The sequence below is a fragment of the Seriola aureovittata genome, chromosome 2, assembly GCF_021018895.1.
Source record: "Seriola aureovittata isolate HTS-2021-v1 ecotype China chromosome 2, ASM2101889v1, whole genome shotgun sequence".
In the NCBI taxonomy this organism is placed as follows: Eukaryota; Metazoa; Chordata; class Actinopteri; order Carangiformes; family Carangidae; genus Seriola; species Seriola aureovittata.
In genome coordinates this window covers 22,446,235-22,469,835 of record NC_079365.1, presented here as the reverse complement: position 1 = coordinate 22,469,835, position 23,601 = coordinate 22,446,235, and the positions used below count along the sequence as shown (strand labels likewise).

At 38.8% G+C, this 23,601-nt stretch overlaps 1 protein-coding gene across 2 annotated transcripts; it reads right to left on the bottom strand.

Moving 5' to 3' along the window:
* Positions 1-12: 12 nt before the first annotated feature.
* cers5 (ceramide synthase 5) lies at positions 13-22,384 on the bottom strand. 2 transcript variants are annotated; one of them, XR_008830175.1, is made up of 11 exons: positions 21,724-22,384; positions 10,970-11,075; positions 9,726-9,856; positions 9,298-9,355; positions 9,124-9,174; positions 7,803-7,895; positions 5,472-5,600; positions 4,726-4,832; positions 3,295-3,451; positions 2,285-2,430; positions 888-1,027 (listed from the first exon to the last, which is right to left on the bottom strand). XR_008830175.1 is itself a non-coding variant. In XM_056402067.1 (10 exons), exons 1-10 carry the CDS (start codon positions 21,894-21,896, stop codon positions 863-865), a joined length of 1,170 nt encoding a protein of 389 aa, XP_056258042.1. In that variant the 5' UTR covers positions 21,897-22,363; the 3' UTR covers positions 13-862. The 2 variants fall into 2 exon arrangements, 1 of the variants encoding a protein (XP_056258042.1); XM_056402067.1 differs by lacking the exon at positions 2,285-2,430 and having other exon boundaries at positions 13-1,027; positions 21,724-22,363.
* Between the last annotated feature and the right edge of the window lie 1,217 nt (positions 22,385-23,601).

Sequence of the window (23,601 nt, the reverse complement as noted above, 5' to 3'; positions counted from 1 at the left end):
TAAGAGACGACATCTTTCAACAATTGAATATATTTGGAAATACATTTTTACAAGGCACTCAAGTGAGAACGTGATACCAGACATTTAGTATGGTCCTCATACCTGGATTCCTCTATAGGCAGTGACAAACAATTTCATAAACATTTGGTCTCAGAAGAAGTAAAAAACAAACTTTAAAACAGAACAAGACAATAAGTCACAAAGTAGCCAAACAATGTGATTAAAGGGCAAATACACAAAAAACTACAAAAGGCAGAAATTGCTGCCGTTTAAAGTTTCAAGTGTGTTGCACTTCTGGTCACACATGAAGCAAGTATCCTTTTAAGAGCTGATAAAATCACATTCATAGCAATACAGTTATTTCTATGTATAATATCTGCTGTGATATGTCTTTTTTGGAAAGAAAAGTGCAACATGCTTGAAAGTTTAAACACACCCCAGCAGCAGTTTTCCAGTGTGAATTAACCCTTAGAAACAAATAATCAAGTTCATCTGACCAATAAAACTGGGAGAGAACATTGAAACCAACATCTGCAGCTAAACTTAGCAAAAAGTAAATCCCATCATTTGTAGAATAAGGCTATGCAATTCACTTGTTTCAACTGATTTCCATATAATTACACCTCAAGTTGTGTCTTACATCTCGCTCTTCAAAGGCGACATCAGTGTCTGCACATTCATCAGTTCACCAACATATGTATCTGTGCACACTCACTTTCAGTATAATGTGTGATGGTAGAATGTGTGTGTGTTTGAATGGGGGCAGGACCCTTGCATGACAGAGGACTGTCATTAAGACAAACAAAGCTCTTGGAGATGTGAGGGTATGAACTGCAGGGGGCTCCCGGCTTCAGGCTCCATGTCACCAGCTGCTGTGGTTCTGTGCTCGGACTTTGGCAGCAGCACAGTGGCCGTTAGTGCCGTTTTCTCCCTTGGGAGAATAAGCAGAAGTCTTGAGGCCTTCTCTGGGCGTGTCAACCTCTTCTTCAGAGCTGCTCTCAATGTCGCTGCGGACGTCATTGCACACCTAATAGACAGGAAATACAGATGTACTTATCTCTTTTTCAAAGCACCAAGGAGAAATAAGTACAAACTACACAGGTTAAAAAAAACTTTAGAGGTTTTTTTTTTGTTTTGTTTTTTTTAAACCTGTGTGTAAAGGTACAGACATTCACCTTCTTTTTTTATGCCAACAAATGCTATCAATTGGAATCAACCTAATAAGAGACAGCTTGAAACAGTTATTGAATTTAAAGTTCTTTTCCATTTCTTTTCATCTTTGCCTGTTGGTGATATATTGTATCTGGAGCCACTTCAATGTTTTTAAAACTACAACAGGCAATTTCACAAGCTGGGGTGTCCAAATAGCTGCCAGGGGTACATTTAATCATGAGAAACAACATCAGCAGAGCACAGAGTAAGCTCATTTTTATAAACCCTGCTGGACTGTAAACTGTGACCAAAGTGACAATGGAGGGAGTCCATCTTACTCTCCTCTTGTTAAGGGGACGGTTTATTTGATTTTTCCTGAGGGCAGAAATCTTTGGATACCTGACACCAGAGTTTCATTTGGTAAAACTAGTTGAAACAAGACCAGTGGGGTTGGTATGCTCTCTTCTTTGTGGCTGCATTTTACTGCTTAGTCCAGTTACCAACCTGATTACCAAGCATTGTGAGATTATTGCCCAGGTAATTAGAAAAAAAAGTCTGACTAATGTTTGCTTCTCATTTTACCTATTAAATTGTTCTAATAAAATAAAATAATCGAATTGGGGAAAATCACTTTGACTGAACAGCTCACAGTGGATGGAAATGAAATCAATGTTAAGGGGTTGCTTCATATTTAGAGGTTACAAGCAAAAAATAAAAGTTGCGTTTTTATAAAAATGTTTCCTGATGCATCTTCACCCTGAAACTTTTAATTCATTGTGTTACTTTTGCTCTCTGAAATTAGTTAAAGATTTCTTCTCATGCAAATCACCATGTTTTCCTCATAACCACAGGGTGGTGGTGTGGGACAAGTTCAACACACTCCTGACTAATGAGAAGCACTTGGATATACCTGACTGACATTCATGACACTATTACGACATTACTCATCATTCACAACTCTCTTCCTACTTGCTGACTTTGTGCGTGGGGTTGAATCTAAGTGCTCATCTACCGCAACAGCTGTCCAATTAAACCCGCTGCAATTACACAGAGTCCTACTGGGAATGGACAGGACAGATGGAATTGAGATGTGTGAAACGAATCATAACAGAGGGAGTGAACAGAAACTTACAGCCAAAAACAGAAGGTAAAGTTGTCAAGCGGACAGAGCAGACGGAGGGAAGCGAGAGAGTAGTGGAGGAGGGCTCAGTGGACAAAGAGAGACAGAAAGACAGGATCTCCCTCTCTCATTCCAGAGGGAGATGAAACAAACTGCGTCTGCAGAGAGATGAGACAGAGTCAGGGATGAGGCAGAACGGAAAAAGGGTAGCGGTGGCAAATTCATCATCAGAAACAGCTATGGAGTTAATTCAATAAGCGTTCTCCGATCACAGACAGATGTCTGGATGAGACTGTTATTCATTTGTTTCATTTGGACATTTGTAATAACCTTGCAAAAGATTGGAGTAAATGTTTTGGGGTCAATATGTTTTTCCTTAATATTTGCTTATACAACAGTATTAAAAATTATTCTGAAATATTTTTTAAGCCTTTGGACAGAGTTTGAGCTGCGTTAAACCTCATGAAATTACACAGTACAGTACTCAACACCAGCCTGGACACAGTGGACCAGTCTGAACTTAAGAGACATGCAGCAGTTCCAAATGTAGAGGTACAGTCTTTTTTTTCAAATGTAGTGAAGTGAAACTAGCAGGAGCTCGCAACAGAAAACTAAAGATACACTGTCACAAGATCATTAATTGTATGTTGTAATAGCGGGAAAACAATTCCTTGTGTAAGATGCCAAACCCCTCAGCAGGTTTTTCAATTCATTGACAAACTAATCATTAGGTCCTCAAAATGTCAGGAAGTAGTGCGAAGTACCCAGTTTCAAAGAACCCAAGGTGGCATCTATTAAATGTCTTGTTACATTTGACCAGCGGTCCAAAACCGAAATATATTTCATATACTATCACATAAAATGACAAAAAGCAGCTAATCTTGAAATCTGACAAAGCTGAAGCTAGTATATTTTTTGTTATCTATTTTCACTTTAAAAATGATCACAAAATAGCTGTTGATTCATTTTCTATTTTCTGTCCATCAAATAATTGTTTAATCAGCTAATGATGAGTGACCCACCTTGCCGCGCAGCATGGCTTTGATAGCTATACGGGCTATGAGGTAGGACCAGATGATATGCAGCACTTGAAGAACCAGCAGTAAGAAGTTGAAGAGCCACCAGGATGGGAATGGCCCAACTATGGCCCAGCTCTCAAACATAGTGGAGTTCAGGACCCTGGAAAACAAGGTGACACATAGATTTCCGTGTGAAGGCACATATTTACTCCATAGGCTCCAAACGCAGTGGGAGGAACAAGACGTCAAGCTGTTTTTTTAATCATATTATTAACCACTCTTCTAATGAGGCCCAAACATTGTAATCCCTATTTGGAAACCAATGGCAACCAAAGAGGCGAGAGACATAGATCTACTGTCATGTCAGGTGAGTGGTTGGTGAAGTCATATCTTCCTTCAAATCCAACTGAGTGACAGGAGGTTGTCAACAGACCCACCTCCCCCCGCAGAGGTATGGATTTCAGTCCAGGTAGCCGCAACGGCAACACTAGCTTTATCGCTCATCCACACCAAGACACTGAATATAGCTGCTCAGGTTACTTTTGGCAACGATAGGCTCCCTATTGTCTCTGGAGGTTGAGCTTCAACATCCAGGTCTCTATCGAGGAACAGTTGCTATCTACACGGCTCCCTTAAACCTAAACGTTTGCGCAGATCTCTGCAGTGGTCTGGAACAGAGGTACAATGATGATGAATCTGTTAGTCTGTGGGCATCCTGGAAATTGTCTCATTAGATTTACAAACTGGTGGTAGTTGCCTCACATTATTTCTGATCACCAGAGCATGGTGGTTTCCATTCTTAGGTCACCTGAAATACACTGGAGGAGTGGAGAGTACAGGCTGTGTGTTTCTGGCCACTGTTTGCAATTACAGCTACAGGATATGGCCTGAAATTAGAGTAATTTAAGAAATCAAAGCACTGTATGTTTATGATGTTTTTCTGTTGAAACAGTTGTTTACAAAAACAAAGCTCAAATAAAAGCATTACACACACATTTACCTACCTGAGCTCAGCCATTCTCAAAGCTAAAGCTAAAACATTAGATTCAAGATTCAAACATTTATACGCGCAGTGAAATATGTGTAAGAACAATTAAAACCATGAGTAAAAAAAATAAGGACATTAAAAAAGTAATACTGTATAAAGACTGTAATACAAAGTAATATATTAAAATTTCAATGCATTAAAAGTGCATATTATAAGTATAATAATCATGTATGCGTTACATTTATAGGCAGGTTACATACTAAAAAAAAAGTGTACACACTCAGAAACACTCTGGAGAGAATTCATCATCCTGAAGAAATAAGATTCCTGATTAAACATTTCTTCAAAAACACAGATACGACTTTGCCAGAAAAAGCCGGCATGAAAATATTTGCAGAGTAGTTACAGTATTCATTCTGAGGCTGCAGGTGTCACGCAGTACTCACCAAATTGGAAATATAACAAGTCGTGTGATAAAGAAGACCACACTAAACACAATGAAGAGGAAGTCACACAGGCGCTGGTATTTGGCATAGTTGGCCAGCTTGGCTGCCTGTTGAGAAAGAAAACAACAGAAATGAAGCACTAGGATAAGTTTTGCAAAATGAAGAATGTTTTTTCTTTTTCTTCACCACATCAATCATGTCTACTTCTTGGACTGATACTCTTAATCTATTTGGATTGCCGCCAAGTGGAAGCAACTGGACACACTAAACAACAATCACAATCCATCTCTATTGTTTCAGAGACCAACTGATCTTAAGCAAAAAGGCTACTGAACAATAAATATCCTAAAAGGAAACTACTTTATGTGAAAGCCGAAGCAGCGTAGTTATCAACAGCAGTCATATCTTCCTCCATCTTTCATATCTTTCCTATTTATGTTTGGCCTCACTTATTCAGCATGTTTGTGAAAATTGCTGTTTAATGTCTGATGTGCTATCGGAAAAGCTGTAAATAAGGTATTAAGAATGGAAAAGGTCATTTACAGTTTGATTGTATGTTTCAAAGGTAAAAACGGTAATAAAACGCCAATCTCAAACTTTATGGTAGGCTATGACCCCACGGCCAGCAGTAAAGTGAAGGACAGTTTAAGTGATTTGTAGTTAGTTGCTTAAAAAAATGCACAACCACCAGTATGGTGCTTTCAATACAATTTTCAGAGCATCAAAGACCACCATATTTAACTGACCTCTAGCAGGAAGTCAGAGGCATCATGGACACACATCACCAGACTTCCTACTCGCGCCATGTTGTTGACATAGGAAAAGCTGATTAGGCCAACTGTAGCCAGGTGATGGATGAACATGATCAGGAAATCCTGAAATTAAAAAAGGAGAAATGTGGTTAGCATAGTGTATATGTTCACTGTTTCAGACTGAAATATCTCAACAACTATTGGATGAATTACCACGAAATCTGGTGCAAACACTGATGTTCCCCATCAGGATCAGCTATAATCACTCTGGTGATGCCTTAACTTTTCTTAAGAAACTCCTTCAGGTCAGGTTAGCCTTTAATTACACTGTGTATTATTTAACTACCTTACTGTTTTTGTGATTTAAGTGAAGCTGCTGCAACACTGCAAATGACAGAAGCAGCTGAACACTAATAGTAATTTAAGATGTGATCAAGTAGTAGGAGAAATACTTGAAAATAAATGCAAAATGCAGAACACACCTAATGTAACAACTACTCTGGGGATGCAAAATTATTTCTTCAAAAATGCTTTAATTACGTAGCCTGATCCACTGTTTGGGAGCTGTGACCACAAACACACAATCTTTACGTCAATCAAAGGCCTTAAGAATCCAAGGTCATATGGACATAAACGCTCTTGCTGGCAACAGACCATTTAATAGTTCAATACATAAAATAAAATGGGCCCTGGTGCATAAATGTATATGATCAGTTGTGTGTTTTTAAGTGTCTGGCAGCAGCAGTCTCTATGAGTTAAAGATGGCAACACAGAATAAATAAACCCTTTTAAAATCAAGCCTATGTTTCCTGTTAGCATCACCACCACAAAAAAAAAAAAGTTGCTTCATGCCCTCTGTCAGCCCCACATATCACACCGTTACAAATGTTAAAAGAACTTATTCAGGTCAACCGTCACAAGATGGAAATAAAAGCAAGACTGTGCATCAAAAGGCACATCAAAGGCATTTCTAAACCGTATTCACTCTTTATACAGACAGCTAAAACTGATTTAAACTATAATCTGACCCAGTGGTAGCGCTTGTTTTACGCAGCTAGACTTGGAGGGAAGGAGAAGATACAGGTGAAAGATTAACAGTGCAGAGCAACCGAAGACAAACAAAAAGGCAGAGACAAGAGCTAAGCTTAAGATAGAGACATGTGCACCTGACCATCAAGTCATCTGGACTGACAGCAGCAGACTGCAGGAGTGGACAGAGGGGGGGCTGCAACTGATTTTGTCAGCAATATATTTGGACATGAACATTTATCTTTTCTTAAACCGGATGGGTTGAGGTCTGATTGCTCTATATTTCAAACCAGCTTCCTATATTGTATCTTACACTTATTTGACATGAACATAATTCAACCTACATTCAGCAACATTAGTAATTGTCTGTTACAACAAGGTCTGGTCTGTTACAGGCCAGGCCGAGATCTCCTGATGTGGGATATTAAATAAATACTAAAGTTCCAACTCCAAAAGCTGAGTTTGTAAAGCCAGTGAAGTGCAACATCCATCTTCATAGAATCTTTAAACCTTTAAAGCCCTTGAATGAATACTGGCTCTTTTCCCTGTTTGGAAATACCCTTCATTGTGCATATTTATTTATTCGTTTTTGGAGCATGTTTTAATCACAGTGCAAGAAAGTTGAGCAAAGATTCAACAGTGAGAAAGGCCTTTAGCTTTATAAACACACACATCTACTGAAACAATCAGCTGGCCAGGAGTTTCATCAGTCTCCTCTGAATATCACATCATGAAATATGAAATTAAATTACGATGTGAAACCAGGCCAGCTGCCTCTTAGTCAAATTAAAACAAGTATCATTGGCTGACTTTTCCAGTCTCACACTCCAGACATTTGCAGCACAAAACATCTAAAACATTAAAAGTTGAGTGTCTGTGGCTTTAACTAACTCCAGCTCTAATGCGCTGGTATTGTGTGGAATTTCTGCAATTCTAATAGAGTTAGGCCTCCTCCATCCTGCAGTCACATGAGTGTAGATGCCCTCGTGCTGAAAACACAAGGCATTCAAAGACTGAGCAGCACCAGCTGCACCCCGCCCCCCTCCCAAAAAACAAAAACATGTGATCTCCTCCAAAATTAACACAACTGTTAAGAGCTTGAAACCAAGCAAACTTACAAGTCAGGCTTAGCCTTAGTGCACTGTTTGTTATGTGCACACACATGCACGCATTTCTCTGCCGACACCAAATGAGGAACAATAGACGTATTAACAAACGTTTAACAGGGCGTGGCAGCTGTGGTGTATCCAGTGTGGTCTAACCTAACAGTGCCATAGCCAGTGTGGTTCCTCTCACCTTCCTTTTTATGTCAGTGAACTGAGAAAACATGAGTGACCAGTAGAAGGCCAGTTCTGTCACATAGTAGTGGTAAAGGCCCGGAGTCATGACCTGAAGAGACAGAGAGGAGAGATTAGTGAGTCAGACTATAAAAGAATCTTACTCCTGTTGAAGTGTTTTCTTTTTTTAAATCAAACAATAGTGGATATCACACATTGATCAGACTGAAAGAATGACATGTCATCAACACTGTGCAGCATTGTTACAAATCATGACATCACATATCCTGGTCCAATGAATCACCAGGTTACTTAAGCAATAAGACATGAGCTGTACTTTCCAGTGAATTGTGTCATGCCTGGCAATGTGTCTGAAGCTGCATTCAGTCTACACACATTCATTCTCAAAAACAGAGCATTTTTGTGAGACGGTTTAAATCTCTGTCCTCCTGAATGGAGCATTAACCCTGAGGAAGCCTTTATGACTGCATGAAACATATCTGAATTCTATAGTTGTAATCTGGGCAAATTTGAAAGTGAACCTGCAGCTTGAGCTGGTAAATGCGGAAATGTGTCTGTGAAATCTGCGAAAGACAATCCTGTCCAGTCCTTCTAAAACTTATATGCATAACATAGGCACACTTATATTTTTTCTTTTAGTAGTATTTTTGGCATTATGCCTTTACCTGACAGTGGACAGTCTAAAGACAGACAGGAAAAAGGCAGAGGGAGAGAGAGAAGAGTATGATGGGGGATGAGGAGTTTATTGGGTTGTGTGCTTTAACCTTTCTTTTTTTTTTTTTAAATTATGATCAAGATAAATAGTGAACAAGACATTTAACAGTTCAAAACTCAGCTTGTCTCTGATATGAGGGTTGAATACATGTCTTTTAAAGTGATAATAGTACTAGCAACACTAATAGTCGCTTAGCAACATGATTTCTATACAGCACCTGAGTGCTGCAGTATGAGTGATAATGTTGATTTACCACACTAGCACATATATATATATATATAAGTATTTCAAGGGTTAGTATCAAATATGTCAGAATGTTTTTTTATAATCCAGCCAGCCAATCAGACCAGAGGATCAGAGCTGTCCTTTCCTATAAACTCAATAAAATGTATACTTAACAGTTTTAATCCCAAAATGATATGAGGAAAACAACAGGAATACAAGGACATGTGCATGATATTAATACTAGTCAGACTTGTAATGATACATGATCATTGATACAAGAGCAGGAAAAAAGCAGTGAAGTAAAGGCAAAGAGATACTGACAATGCCTCTACTGTTACACAGAGAGATGATATAGACAGAGAGTGGAGCTGCCTCGTACCTGATAGGGGTAACCGTACCAGCAATGCCGTGTATCCCACATCCAAGGGGACTGAAAACAAACACAAATTAGTTCAGCAAACAATTGATAATGTCGTTATGCATGAAAATATACCTAGCCAATGAAATATTATTGATATCACAGTTTCCAAGCTCAATCTGATAGTTTGCTTACCTGCCCCAGAAACCGGAACCCATAGATAAATATGCACAAATAAAATGTAAACCTCCACCTAGAAGTACAAGAGAGGAAATTATGATCCAGAAAATATGACTCATTTCAGAGGGGAACAACATAAAAAATGTAAAAACCCATTTGCCTGAACCCTAACCATTACAAAATGTGTGATTCCCTAATCCTTACTCTAATATAAACTGATCCAGGTTCTATTATAAATCTAAATTCAAATCGTAACAAAAAAAACAGTCCTCAAAGGAAAAGCCAAAAATGTTCTTATTCTGCTGGTCTAACACTCGGTTCTGTCCTCACAAAGACAGAGGTATAATAACATACACACACTACACAGCTGCACAGAAAACACAACCACTGTGTGCTCAAGCCTGCAGAGCGGTTAAGGGTGAACACAATAGGCATTAACTTACATGCTCTCGCAGAACTTAGTGTGTGTGCTGGGTTTATCTTGGTTCCTGCGGTGTCTGAACCAACGCTGGACCTTTCGCACCTCCCAGTCCAGCTGCTTGGACAGGCCAGCCAGATGGCGGGAGTCTGGATTCTGTGCAGAGAGAGAAGAAACAGCAAACAACTTGAGTTTGTTTTAAAGAGTCCAGCAGGGATGAAAAAGAAACTTTATCTTTATGCAAACAGTATCCAGTGCACCCATTAGCATATTGCAATTTTGCTAATGCAGCAATGGACGTGAGATATTTTCTGCTAATGTTACAAATCAGGAGAGATATGAGCTTTTGCATAATTGTTTCATCATGCATGGCTGTGTCTAAGCGCTTCAAATCACATGCAAGCTGCCCATACCCAACCCATTGTTTTCTGGAGTTATCCAGGGAGTGAAACACAAAAATGCAAATTCATTATCAGGAAAATAGTTTCCACTAAATCTGATTTCATGACAGGTTTTCTATTGGTTGTGTAGCGTGTAGGCTGTAGATTTTATGTTGTGATTTGATGTATTAATGTTTCAAAGGCAGACAAGATCGTGAATGTATCGTTCGTTAAGAGAGATCAAAGACAATGTTCATTTGTTATGTTGACAAAGGAACAGTTGTGTTAGTGACAAATAGAGCTGCAATGATAAATCGAATAATTGATTGGAAAGGAAATCAATCAGTAGCAAATAATTTTATTCATTTCTTGAGCAAAAATGCGAGATATTCCAGCCTTTCAATTATAAGGCTTCGCTGCTTTTCTTAGTGATGCAAGACAGTGCACTAACTTTTATGGACTAGTTAATGAAAATAACTGTTAGTTGTCTACCCTTTAGCACAATTAGCCAAGTATCACTCGTAATGGATCAGTTGGAGTGAGTGAGAACTGATGCCACGTCCATGTCGTATCAGAGTTTGTGTTCAGCATTCATGTCAACATTCAATTCGTTATCACAACCGAAAACTCTGACTTCTCTGTAAGATCTGATATATTCAACTTGGCCTTTGAGAATAGGGAAGTGCTTGAAAACCAAACAAACATGGGTACCTTGCATAGCTGAAGTTGATTGTTTCATGTAATTAATCCAAAATTGAATGGACATAGCTTTTTCCCACATCGCATGAATGTGGCATAATAGCAACTATTACTGATACTCCTACACATAAATGCTTCTTTGAAAAAAAAGGGATTAAGGCAAGAGAAGTTGTCAAAAAAGAAATCAAACCTTTGTGATGGATGTAAACACTTTCTCCAGCACTGCATTGGGCTGAGCTCTTCTTCCAACACCTGGTTGAAGGTGGAGACTCCGGGCACAGGTACTGGCAAAAAATCTGTGACAGAGGTCAAGATGTGAGAAACAAATGGTCACTTGCTGTTTTAAAAGTTTCCACATTAGATCTGAAACGAAAACATGCAGAACCTGTTTGTGATGTTTTACACAGCATTAAACATGGTTCCTTCACACATTCAATTAAAAAAAAAAAAATATGCATATGAACATATTTATAGGTAAAACTTGTTTTTGACATTAGGTGTCATGAGTTTGTCACCAGTAGGACTATCAAATGGATTTTTTTTGCTGGGGTGGCCAACAAAACAAAAATATGCTACAGCATTGAGCTTCTTGTTGTAGGCCAGAGCATTACAATGGACAACAGCCAAATAATGTGCTACTACTACTACTACTACTACTGCTACTGCTACTACTACAGTCGAGGACACTACAGTAACATCACATCAACAGTCAGATAATGTACCACACTCAGGTGCAACAGAGTTCTACTAAACAATAGATCAAGTCAAATAAATCGGGTTTCAGTTTGGGTTTATCACATGCATCCATGGTCCATGTCCGGTTTAGTCATTTTCAAATGTAATTTATAAAGACTTCCTCTCTATCTTTCTCTGGCTCTGGCAATATACTGGGTGGAAAGCTAACGGCAAGTAATGGATGACATATAGCACATACTTGCTGAAGGGGAGCTTCTGAAAATCCCCAGTGATTCTGGGATATCTTTTTCATTATGGGAACAGCATGACCTTGTATGACCCCAGCCTGTAGTTCTTTTCTGCATTGTAAATGAACTGTCGTGTTCAGCTGAGAGAGAAGCTTTGAGTTCAGCCTGAGCATTTATCTGATTAAAGATAGGAAAGCTGCATAGTGACGGACAGGTAGAACTGGCTTACATTATCCAGAAACTAAACATGTACAAAGAATGTGTATGTAGCTATTATAGGCCACTTGTGTTTCCTGCTGTTGTATAACTGTGTGAGTTTATGGTCATAAACTTGCCCTCAATATGGTTTAGTCTTAAAGACATAGGTACAGGCAGTGTTAATTTCACCTCACACACACACACCTCTAAACAGCAGGGGATACACTGATAGTCAACAACATGAAAGGAGAAGAACAAGCAGAAATACAATCATGTTTTGGTGCTGTATTTTGGGTAGTTAAAAAAAAACTATTATTGTATCTGACCACATGCCTGCCGAACATCTCCAAACATTTCTCACATCTACCAGTGCTAAATAAGTATGAATACTTGTGCCACTTCATTCCAAATAAAAGTATGCACTATCGCTTTAAATACTACAGAAGCATAATGCATTCACTCAAAAAAAAAATTGTTCTGTTTTTCTGAATTAACAAGATTATTATCTCAGAATTCTGAGAAGCTTTTTTTTTTTTAAAAAAAGAAGAAGATCCTTTTTCTTTCAATAATGAGATTTCTATCTCAGAATTCTCATTCTGAGATAATAATCTTGCTAATTCAGAAAAACAGAGTACTTCTTTTTTTTCTCAAGTGAATGCATGACACTTCCCTAAAATACTGTTCTATTGTCAAGCAGAATAAAAGGGCCCAATAAATCATTTACAAGGTTGTGCATTGTCAGTGTGGCTGCTGCAAGAAGATTACACAGAAACTCTTGAAGAAAAACATTCCTGTGGTCTTAAACTGTGAAATCTACAGTCTGAACAAACACGTGCTTCTCTAAAAAGGCGAAAGAGAACCTAAAAAACGTGGAGCTCCAGGAACGCTGATGTCACAGACACTAGCAATAGGTTTGTAACCACAGCGTCTGTGTTTCCTCTGCTTCACACCTGGTAGTGAAATAAATTAAATAAAGCTCATGTGTACAAACCAAGGTCTGAGTCCGCAAGGTAATTTGCAAATTTGTTAATGCAAGCCAGTGCAAGGTTTAGTGAGGTTGATGATTATTCATGCTTTCTCCATACTGAAGGCTAAATAAATAAACCAATAGGTTAATAAATAAATTCAAGACTTTTCACTCTGTTATCTGTTAGAAGCATTCGTTAATACTGAGCTGCAAATATTTGGCCTGTTTGTACAGAAATGACTTGAAAACAGCTGTAAGGTCCACTTCAGAGGTCTCCACAATATTTCAGAAATCCCCCGATCTGCCTCGCCTGACACGTGATAATACATTACATTGTAAATTGTAGTTTAATCTTTCGTCTGGCAATAACCCTCAGTGTTACAAAAGAATGCAAACTGTGTTCATGCCTCTGAATAAAGTGTGGACTATTGACAAGTGATTCAGTTAGTAGTGCAGATAAACGCCCCCCTACAATTTGAAATGTCACGGTTTTACTTGATCATGTGATCACACAGCTCTCAGACCACAGCAGGGCAGCTGAAAGGATTTTCTGTCCACAGCTTAAGAAGAAAACATAGCGAGCATGAAACGTACAGTTTACTATTATTTAACCTACGTAAATGTCAGTTTTGCTGTGACTGTTGTGATAAACTAACATAAAGAAGAAAATTCAAATGAATACCTTGATTTCTGAGTTGGACATGGTTTGAATGCATCACTGAGGGGGCGATCACACTGACCTGACGCAGCAGAGTTTAAAGTTTTGGGGCTTTCCCTTCATATTCACAAATTTCCAAAACTAAATAATGAGCAATAAAATGTGAAAAACTCAAATCACAACGGCTTCTTCAATGGGCCTTCCTCCATGTGGTCAACTAATTGTCACTGGAATTCTTTAATTGAGTTAATTTAAGATGAAGAAAACATCAAATAATTTCTCAGATATTGTCGCTCTGCAGAATAATGCAGTCATGAAGAAGTATCTCTTATAACGTAGCTCTTTCACCAACATAACTATTGTTTTTCAGATTTATCTTAGAGTTCATTTCCTATAAAGAAAAAAAAAAAACACTATCAAGAAATATCTATTTGACTGTCTGGAAGCTCCACATCACAGCAACAAGGAAACATAACAGTCTGAACTTCAAAACCATATCATGTACACGTGACCTGTTTCACACTATTTTGTACTCGCATTTTAAAAACCTTTTTAGGTTTATTATTTTTATTATTATATTTTTTGTGTTTTATTTTGTGATGTTTGCTAATGTATCTAGAGCCTCTTATTACAAGTGTTTATCTGTTTCATTAGCTTTATATCTTTTACATTGTCTCACTATCTATTCGCTTGCCCTGAAGGTTCAAAATGTTGCCTGTTTCAGTGCAATCACATCCGGGAGTTATAATCCAGAGTGTGGATATCAGCGTTGTGCATGAACACGCCATTCATTGAACGCATACATCCCGTGTCTACTGCTGGCAATACAACAATACAAACAACACAGATACCGATATGGCTGAAGCCAGTTCGTATGAATATTTCAAGGGCTTTTATGAACAAATCGGTGTAGATTACAATGAAAAAAAAATCTGAACATCATCCACCTAAGCAACAAATTTGAAACGACACCGACCAGTCTCTTGAAGTATCTGCGAGTGAATGATGGTCACAAGAAATCACTAATTAAAGTTCAGACCATGAGCCAACAGCACAAAGTTCCTCCACCTAAGTCACACACACAGCATACACACATAAAACATATACTCACATGCAACTCTATAGTGGTATACAGCAATTTGTAAAATTTGAGAAGTGGCAATGGCTGTGGGCTGAGGATGGATGGTTAGGAGGAGGTTCCACTGAAAAATAAATTATTTTTAAATGGGAGAAATGTATGTGAAGTAATTGATTTTTTGACTGTGAACTTAGTTCAAATTCAAAATTGTGAACTATGAATGTGAACTAGTTCCTTTTAACCTTTGTGAACTGAACTTTGACCTAGTTCTTGTAGTGTAAACTTGCACAACAATGGTGGATACTGAATATAGTCTACTATTCTGATTCTAATATAAAATGGGGCATGCACATGACTTCCCTTCTGTATGATCAGTCAGTGACATAAACCAGGAGATACCAGAGAGAAAATAAATAAGAGATGTGTTTCTGGTGAGCCCATCTTCATATGAGCAAAGACTTTTTCATATGCTTCAGTTTAATACTGGTAGCAAAAATGCCTCATTGGTGCAGTTAAACACTTGTGATTTAAGCTGATAAAAATGGCTGCATTTCAACATGTAAATCTCACCTAGTGCTCCTTTGAGCCTAACAGCCGAATCTAATCAGGCTCTTCAGGTATCGGTTCAGCAATCCTGAATCCATATTTAAGTGTAGCAAAATCCTCTTTATAATAAAGCCTCTATTATCTTCAGCTTGTGCACAAGGAAAAGGTTTCTTGTGGTTGGAATCTGACACTCAGCCACAAAATAGCCTGGGCCATTGTGTTCCATTATGAGCAAAGTAGAAAAAAAATAGAAAAACTCAAAAAACAAAACCGCGCTTTTTGTCTAACGTAAAACGACTCACACTTCTTGTCTTCCCTGTTTTTTTGTTTTTGTTTTATTGGGGTTTTTTTTTTCCTTCCTGCAAGAACCAGATTTGCCTCTCGGTTCTTTCAAGCAATGACAGGTATGTAGATTAAAGTCGCTGGGTTGTGTAACTTTAACATCATCCAAACTAGCAAGTGTATATAATCTATACACCTAACACAGAAAGCACAGTTCTGAATGTGATGCAGCTTGTAAGTCTGATTCACCTTGAATTGACTCAGTAGTGAAGCCTGAAGTGCCAACACGAGGTTTAAAGAATACAAAGAGTCACTTCACTCCTACATCTGATTATATACTTGAAGACTGATTCTTTAATTGAAATTTTTTTCAAGATTCCTCCTAACCTAACTGAATTTCATGACTGAAAGTAAAATGGTCCAAAACTAGTGGACTGATGACTGTGTGGCACTGAGGTGCAAAAGAAAAACATAAAGCGCATTCTGCAGAGAGGTTGGATTAGATATGTGGCATTATGTGGTCAAACATTACTAAAGGCAATCCACATTACAAATGACATTTAATATTTTAAATGCAACTTGAACATTAAACACTTTTAACGAGCAGAGTCAAAACGCATTTGGCCCTTTCATCATCTTAAAGCTCAGAGGCTGCACGGTGCTGAATGTGATGCAACCTGTGAGTCTGAACTGAGTCAGAGGTAAAGTTGTAATTGCCAACATTATCTCTCTAACAATCTCTCGATTAAATCGTTTCTCAAGCTAAAAGATGAGCTGATGTGGTACAGATATAGGATAAGTTAGGTTATCTTGTAAGCACAGGCCTTTCAAATTTCTGTCAAACAGGAGGGCAAACTGACCGAAATAGCCCACGCAAGCCTGAGCCTGCAGTGGCGCTCCGCAGCAACAGGAGGGGGAAAAAAGGCAAAAGATGCAAGCTGATCTATTTATGTCAAATGTCAAAACATCCCTGTTCTTCCTCAGAACTCGACCATTCCAACATACACAAAGCCTGTTAACAAGGGACGGGCTCAGTGTGGTCTGTGTACATGGACGCTAGTAGCCCCGGCGGCAAGCTACAGTATATACAACCTTGACACTGGGAAAACCTCCCAGTGCAAGAGCCAATTCTGAGGCACAGGCTCGGCTCTATTCATAGCACAGGACTGGATGTAACTGTGGCCTTCATTTGAATTGTTCATTTACAGCTTGTTTTGAAACAGAATTGTCAGTTAAGTGGAAGAAAAGTGACTTTGAGGCCAGACAATTCTAGACCATGTGGTCAATAAACAGAACATGAGAGAGGAGGATGTTCAATGTGCCACATCAACTTTTCGTTTACAGAATCTTCCATCGCTTCCTTAAGGGTTTTGACAGAAAGAATTCCTTGTAGTTAGTGTATGAGGAAACAGTCAAAACGGGCTACAACAGATTATAAAACAAGTCTGGCCGCTCATAATCTGATACACATCTCAGTTTGTAGTCTTAACACAGTTTAACTCATGACACAGCTTACTAGGGGCCTAGGCTCCCACACATGAAACAGCCTGGCTACTCCCATCTACAAAGTCAGTGCCAACTGCAAAGCAGTGATTATGATCAAACAAGAAGAAACTGGTCTAGAAAAGGGGGGCAGGTTAGGCTGAAGACAGCCTTCCCATTAGTCAGAGAGAGGAAATACCTACAGGTAAAAGAGGAATCCTGTAGACACGCTTGATGATTACACGTAACAAGACTAGGTCAGAACCTAATATATGGCTGGACTGTGTCGTATTCTATCTGCATCCTGCCAAGTGTCTGTTTATTTCTGTCTTACTCTCTGTGCTTACGTATATAGTATTTTACTACACCTGAATTCCCCAAAAAATTTTTCTCTCTCGCTTTTGTTGTCAGACAACGGAATAAGTTTGAAATAGTGACTGAAACTTGGCCCATTAATACTACATGGTAACCAGCAGTCACAATCCAGAGAGAGAGAATCTATAGCTGGAGAAGTATAATAGTTATTTCCTCAGACCAAACTACTCCTCGTCCACCAGTCTTTCTGTCATCACCAGCAGCCATGGTTCTGGCTATATGTGAACCGAAGTGAGACTAAACAATTCGATACATTTCAAATGTGCTTTGTTGGCAAGACTGCGGGCTGTAAACACCCCCCATAGAAACTGCACTAATTCATTTTGAAAGAACAACAGCCAATTGGGAAGCTCCAACTTAGTCACATGGCGTTCGGCTGGCCAATAATATAATTACAATCACTCACTCAGTCAGCGACATTTGAGATGATAGGGCTGGCACCGCTGTTGCTGTCCAGCCAAAACTGCTGGCTTTTGAAGACAAAAGCAAATACAAAAGCAGTAAAAAAAATAAAAGTGTAGGGCTTCTTCCTGATAACAGAGCTAAATTGTCTCATCTTTAGCTATCACATCTGATAGTCTGAGTATCTCTAAGATAAAACAGTATAAAGACTAGATACACACTGTGTCTTCGAAGAGGACCATTTTCTGAAGAAAATTTACAAGTGTTTGCTGCCAAAATTTTGCTGCTGAAAAATTTTAAATAGCTGACGCAGTTGAAGTTACAGATACAGTTGAAATACAAATACTGAAAGATATTAAAGTAGTTAAAATACACGTGCTGAGAAGTGAAAAATCAGTTTAAAGGTATAATATGTAACTTTTCCGTACTAGAATGACTGAAAATGATTACACCAGGGGAAATGGTTTGGCATTTTTGCTTAAGTGCCTAATTGACCAAAAAATATTAATCAATAATCAAAATAGTTGTAAATTAATCTTCTGTCGATTGATTAATCATTGCAGCTCTAGCCAGAAGTGTCAAAGTGTAAGCACTGAAAGGAGAAATGTCAGTTGAAGAGAAAGAGATCAATGCAGTTAAAATGTCAGTTGACATGTAAGGGTAGAAGTTGAGCCTTAAGTTAACTCCCAGGGTGCATTTTGGCAAGAAACATCCAGTGTGTGCTGCTAAAACTGGAGGAAAGCTAAAAATTATAGTGTTGAGAAAACTAAAAACACAATTCAGTTTTAAATTCTGGGTCAATATTAGATTAATTCAGCAACTATACATCGGTACTGTAGTATTTAGAGCCATCCACCATATAAACTGAATTATAAACCAGAATTTTACATCATCCATCAATGAGAGTCATATGCTTCTGTAACAGTAACATTGAGGATATGGTTTGGAGAAACAACAGTAATTTTAAAAATGGGGACAACATTACTCCCACTTCACAACTCTATGTAAAAAGAAAAAAAACAGAGGAAGAAGAATAAAAGAGAACACAACTAGAATAACGTCATGAAACAAAACCAGTTTATGTCAGGATGTGTCTGAAAGAACACCGAAGAACCCCGCCTCACCTGAGTGTGATTGTGTGACCCTCTTACTGCGGTGTGTGTGTGTGATATTAAATGAACTGTGTGCGTGCCAAACAGCACAGCCTGTGTTAAGGCTCTGCAAAAGGGGAGTAGGAACTCAAGCTGTGGTGTGATGTTTTTCTCTGATAAATAAATGAATAAGCCAGTCAGCCGGCCGGAGTGTCGAGCAGTGACAGAGTAAGCGCTATCTGATAACATCACCCTGGATCACGCTGGGATCTATCTCTGCTCAAGGACAGCATCACATTAGAGAGGGACAGGCAGACAGCTTTGGCACCTAAGACAGGCGGCTCGCCACTGTGTGCATCTTATCAAGCACCTCAGCAGCTCCCACTATCTCCAATATCTGATTGTTCCTTATTTACCGCCACTTGACCTGAAGTCTAAATGAAACAGACAAAACTCATGCTGTGTATTCAGTCGGCTCTGTAGGTGCAAAGCTGAGAGCATGTCTGAGTGACAACAGTACCTACCTAATTCAGATTTAAAGGAATATTCAATACTACACAGGCCTGTGTGCTTCTAAATGTCATGTAGAGCTATGGTGTAGTCCTCGATATATGTTTCTGTTTGTTGTAAGACAACTCCAGAAAGCCATTGACTTTAAGGTAACACAATGCCAACTGACTAATGGTGATTCCTGCTCTCTTTTGTCATTATGTGACCACTGATCAAATAACTTTTTATAGCCATGTAGTTGGTGAACGACAGAAACACCAAGATATGTCACTGACAACAACCGTCTTGTGTTATATGCAATAATGAAAACCATACAATAGGCAATCACAAATGTAGTCAGTCTAGTGACAGAACCACTGTATATGTTGTCAAGATGCAACAGAAATGTGTAACATACACAGCAAACACTGTCTATTCATTGTAAGCATCTATACTGTACTTGTTAGTACAATCACAGACTTGCTGAAATCAGGGGTGAGCTAGATGGATACAATCTTATGACAGGATATATGTAATATCATAATCGCTGTATCAATATGCATCATGATTTATAGTATTTTTATTTTTTTGTAATCAAAACCAATTGAAAGCCCTTTTATAGCTAAAACAACCTGATAAGATTGTCTGTTTCCTGCTAATCCAGTGAATGAAAAACCTGACAAATCTAGCTACTTCATTGACACAAAAATCAAGTAAATACAATAAAGTCATCAAGATTTAGTGGTCAAATACCAACTGCAATATTACATGGATTTTAATTATCTCATTGCCCCATGCTGACTGGAATTATACGCTTTATCCTATTTCATATCACTGCTGATATATCCAAGTACTATATCACACATCTAATATTTTTCCATATCCTGGAGCCCTACATGTGACCTCAAAGTGGCCTCAACACTGTGCAAACAAAAAAACCATAGCTATTGTTTAATAAAGCAATGAAAGAATGGAAATGTTAAGTAATAAATGCAATAAAAAATGTATCATGGGTGTCCTACTTACATTCAAAAGCAATCATTTAAAGCCCCCTATCTGAATTATGAGTTTAGGTCCATGTATATTGGCTTTCATTGGTTTTAGCACCACTCTCCCCTCATGCTTTTATAGTGAAGCTAAGTGCATAACGCATAAATACTTGAAAGAAAAATATATATCAGGCCATTCAGTATACTAGCCAAAGTTTCAGTCAATGAATGAGTGACTGTGGTTTTCCTTTTGCCACTGTTGGTTGTAGATGACAGCTGTTGACTGCAGGTCTGCGAGTAAGAGTACGACTTTCTGCAACTCAAATGAGAAAGTTGGTGTCACAGCCTTTTCTTTAATGCCTGGTGTCATTTAACTGAACCTCATTGGTTAGTCAAACTTGATCTTTACAAGTCACATCATGCCCCATCATTTCAGACCAGCAGGCTACACAAGACACCAAAACTTCCCAAAGAGAATCTGTTGTCTGGAGCAATTATGAGATCTTTTGCGGAATCAGGATTTGGTGGTGGGACAGCCACACCTCTCCTGTCAGTGACACCAGACTGACCAACCTACATTCACCTAGACCTACCATAAAATTGCCTAATGTGGAATTCCACTGCTTTCTATCTTATCACTGTTAAATTAAGCTTGAACTTGTCTTTTCTGTCTTGTCTTGTCTTATCTGTGGAACAGTGTCTGTGCACAAATAAGAAAACTTAACAACATATCAACATTGCAGCAGCAGTCAAATGAACGAAGAAAACCTATTGCTCTGGTTTGTCAAGGCCAAATGCCTCCTGGACATCTCCACTTGGTCGCATAGTAAGGCCTGCAGCTGGCTGGCATGCAAATGTGTACTAAGCAGAGGTGGATGTGCATGTCTTTGTGTGTTGTTGAATGTCATGTCATTACGTTATTGCCTGGCCTGAATGAAAGCACAGCTTAACCTTTTCACATGACTAGATGGATACCCTGATTATAAATCTGACAAGAAGATATGGCAGCATTACTCCCTTGTATGCATGCATCAGGGTAGGATAACTAAGGACACATAACCGACTGGTTAACAGTACCCAAACATCTATGACAAGAGATTTGGTTAGGGGTGTCCTTGCAAAAATGAATATTGTGTATTGTGTAGCTGTACCAGTGTTCCACTCACTTTAAGTTAGGATGTTTAAAGGTAATTTAGTACACTCATTTGTTGTTTGAGAGGAAGAAAATAACAGTATAGTTAGACAGTAGGTTTGTAGCAGAAGTACTGACAGTGATGAAATGGTGGTGTTTGCTAAAAGAAAAGTTTGAAAATCACTGGACACACAGTTAGAGATATTGGTCCCCCCCACCCCCCCGAGCTACCAAACCCATCATTGTGAAAATGAAATCGCCCCGTAAAAGTAGTTTTAGGGAGTTTTCCGTTACTCACTGGAGAACATCCGATATGAGCGGTAAATACGAACCTCTCGAAGAGTATCCTGACGGCGAAGATTCCCAAGGCAACCGGCAAGGCAGTAAACAAGTGTCCAGCTTTAGGATACTCCACCCCGGGCGCTGGGTCTGCCAGATCCGCCCAGGTTACGTTGTGTGGGAGCCAAAACCTCTCGTTCCAAAACCAGGCTGAAAGAGCAGCCATGTTTCACAGTGTTCCTGTCCCCGGACGGTTTGAAGAAATTAGTTTCTTATCCAAAAGAAAGGATGTGTGAAACTTGTTCAGCGCCTCTCCTGCCCCTGCGCCACTTGTATGATGACTTGCCACACTCAACTTTACCGCACCAGCATCAGATATGCCAGAATAGGGGTACCTTCTCCGGCACAAATTTCAAAATAAGATAGCGGCTAACGTACGATTTAATAAACAAAGCGAAAGGAATTACTCAAATATTCAAATAGGTTAAATATATATACACTTTAAATTTGTTTAGTTAGGGGTTTTAACTATGTTGATTTATTCCCGCAGCCACGGTTGAATTACCCAAAAGCCCCAGGTTTATCTCCCATCATTTTGATTCAGGGTGGGTAGTAATACGTTACAAGTAACGCAAAGTAGTTTTTTTTTTTTTTTTTTTTTTTTTTTTAGAAGGAACACGTACTTTTCAAATTACTTTTTAAAAACTAAACATTTACTCTTACTCCAGTACATTTGTTGAGCAAGTAGTCTTTTGTTTACTTTACTACATTTGCCATAATACCCTCGTTACAACCAAAAAGAGAGCGGTCAGCACCCTTACTGCAGATGTCGAGGTGCAGCTGCAGCTGCAGCTGAAAAAGAGGCGCGAACTGTCTTTAGTCCACGACCCATGCAAAAATACTAAAAACCAGCTTTTCTTGATCTTTTCTCCTGACTATTTCACGATTTAATTTTGAAAGTGAAACAGCCCAGCTTCCTGTGTGTTATGGCTGTTACCGGCTAACTTTACACATCTTGTCTGCCGCCCTGAGATGAGGAAGTGAAGGGAGTCCCTCCTCCCTCGCTGAAGGGATGGGTTCAGTGCATGCACGCATGGCATCCATCTGCCTGCTCTGTTGTTCTGTTAGAACCACAATGTAGTCATATACTTTAATACTTGAGTTGCGGTGTTATAATTTGGAAGATTTTAACAACTTCCGTTTAGTAATCCAACAGATAGGTTATCTTAAAAGGTGGCTTATCAAAGGTAGATAAAGGTGATGGTTAGTGATGGGCTTGTGATTGATGAGAGGGCACACTCAAGTGGTCAGAAAGGGTATTACATTTATAAAATTGTCAATTAATATTATGTAACATCTCGTAGGCTATCCTGTATCTGTAACGGCTCAAACATACATTGCACCCTACTGAAAGCTTGGTCAAAAAATTAAAATATGCAAACTTTGAAACATAGCTAAAATAACTGAAATATGACATTAACATTATGATTTCAGTGGCAGCACAATGGTATACCTCTATCTGTGTTGTGAAGCAGGGATGAGGCAGCTGCAGTGCTGTCCGCTGTCTAATTATAGATGGACATTTGCCCCTTTGGAGTGTGTTATTATTAGAAATCTTACGGGGCAGTTGACTCAATAACTATGCAAAGGATTTCAGCAGGGGAATCCAATATTAAACAAGTGTCAAATGATGTAACTTCACGGTCCAAAACATGCCTGAGCAAATGAGCAGATAAACATAAGAAATGAGCCCATATGTGGGATCAAAGGACATGCATGGAGAGGATTCATGCTCCTGTGATTTATAAATGAGAACACTGGCTGAGTAGAGCATGCATGCTACCATACCCCTCGTATTTCATGGTGCCCTTATCTGACACCCTTATCCATAGTGCCTTAGAGGGACTGAGCATTAATCGGATTCGTTGGCA

Excerpts from the sequence above, each read along its gene's own strand:
- cers5 (XM_056402067.1), bottom strand. The coding sequence starts at position 21,896 with ATGGCTGCTCTTTCAGCCTGGTTTTGGAACGAGAGGTTTTGGCTCCCA. Across the intron at positions 11,076-21,723 it reads GTCAGGATACTCTTCGAGAG|ATTTTTTGCCAGTACCTGTG; the intron begins GTTCGTATTTAC and ends CCTCTGTCACAG. Across the intron at positions 1,028-3,294 it reads AAGCCATGCTGCGCGGCAAG|GTGTGCAATGACGTCCGCAG; the intron begins GTGGGTCACTCA and ends CCTGTCTATTAG.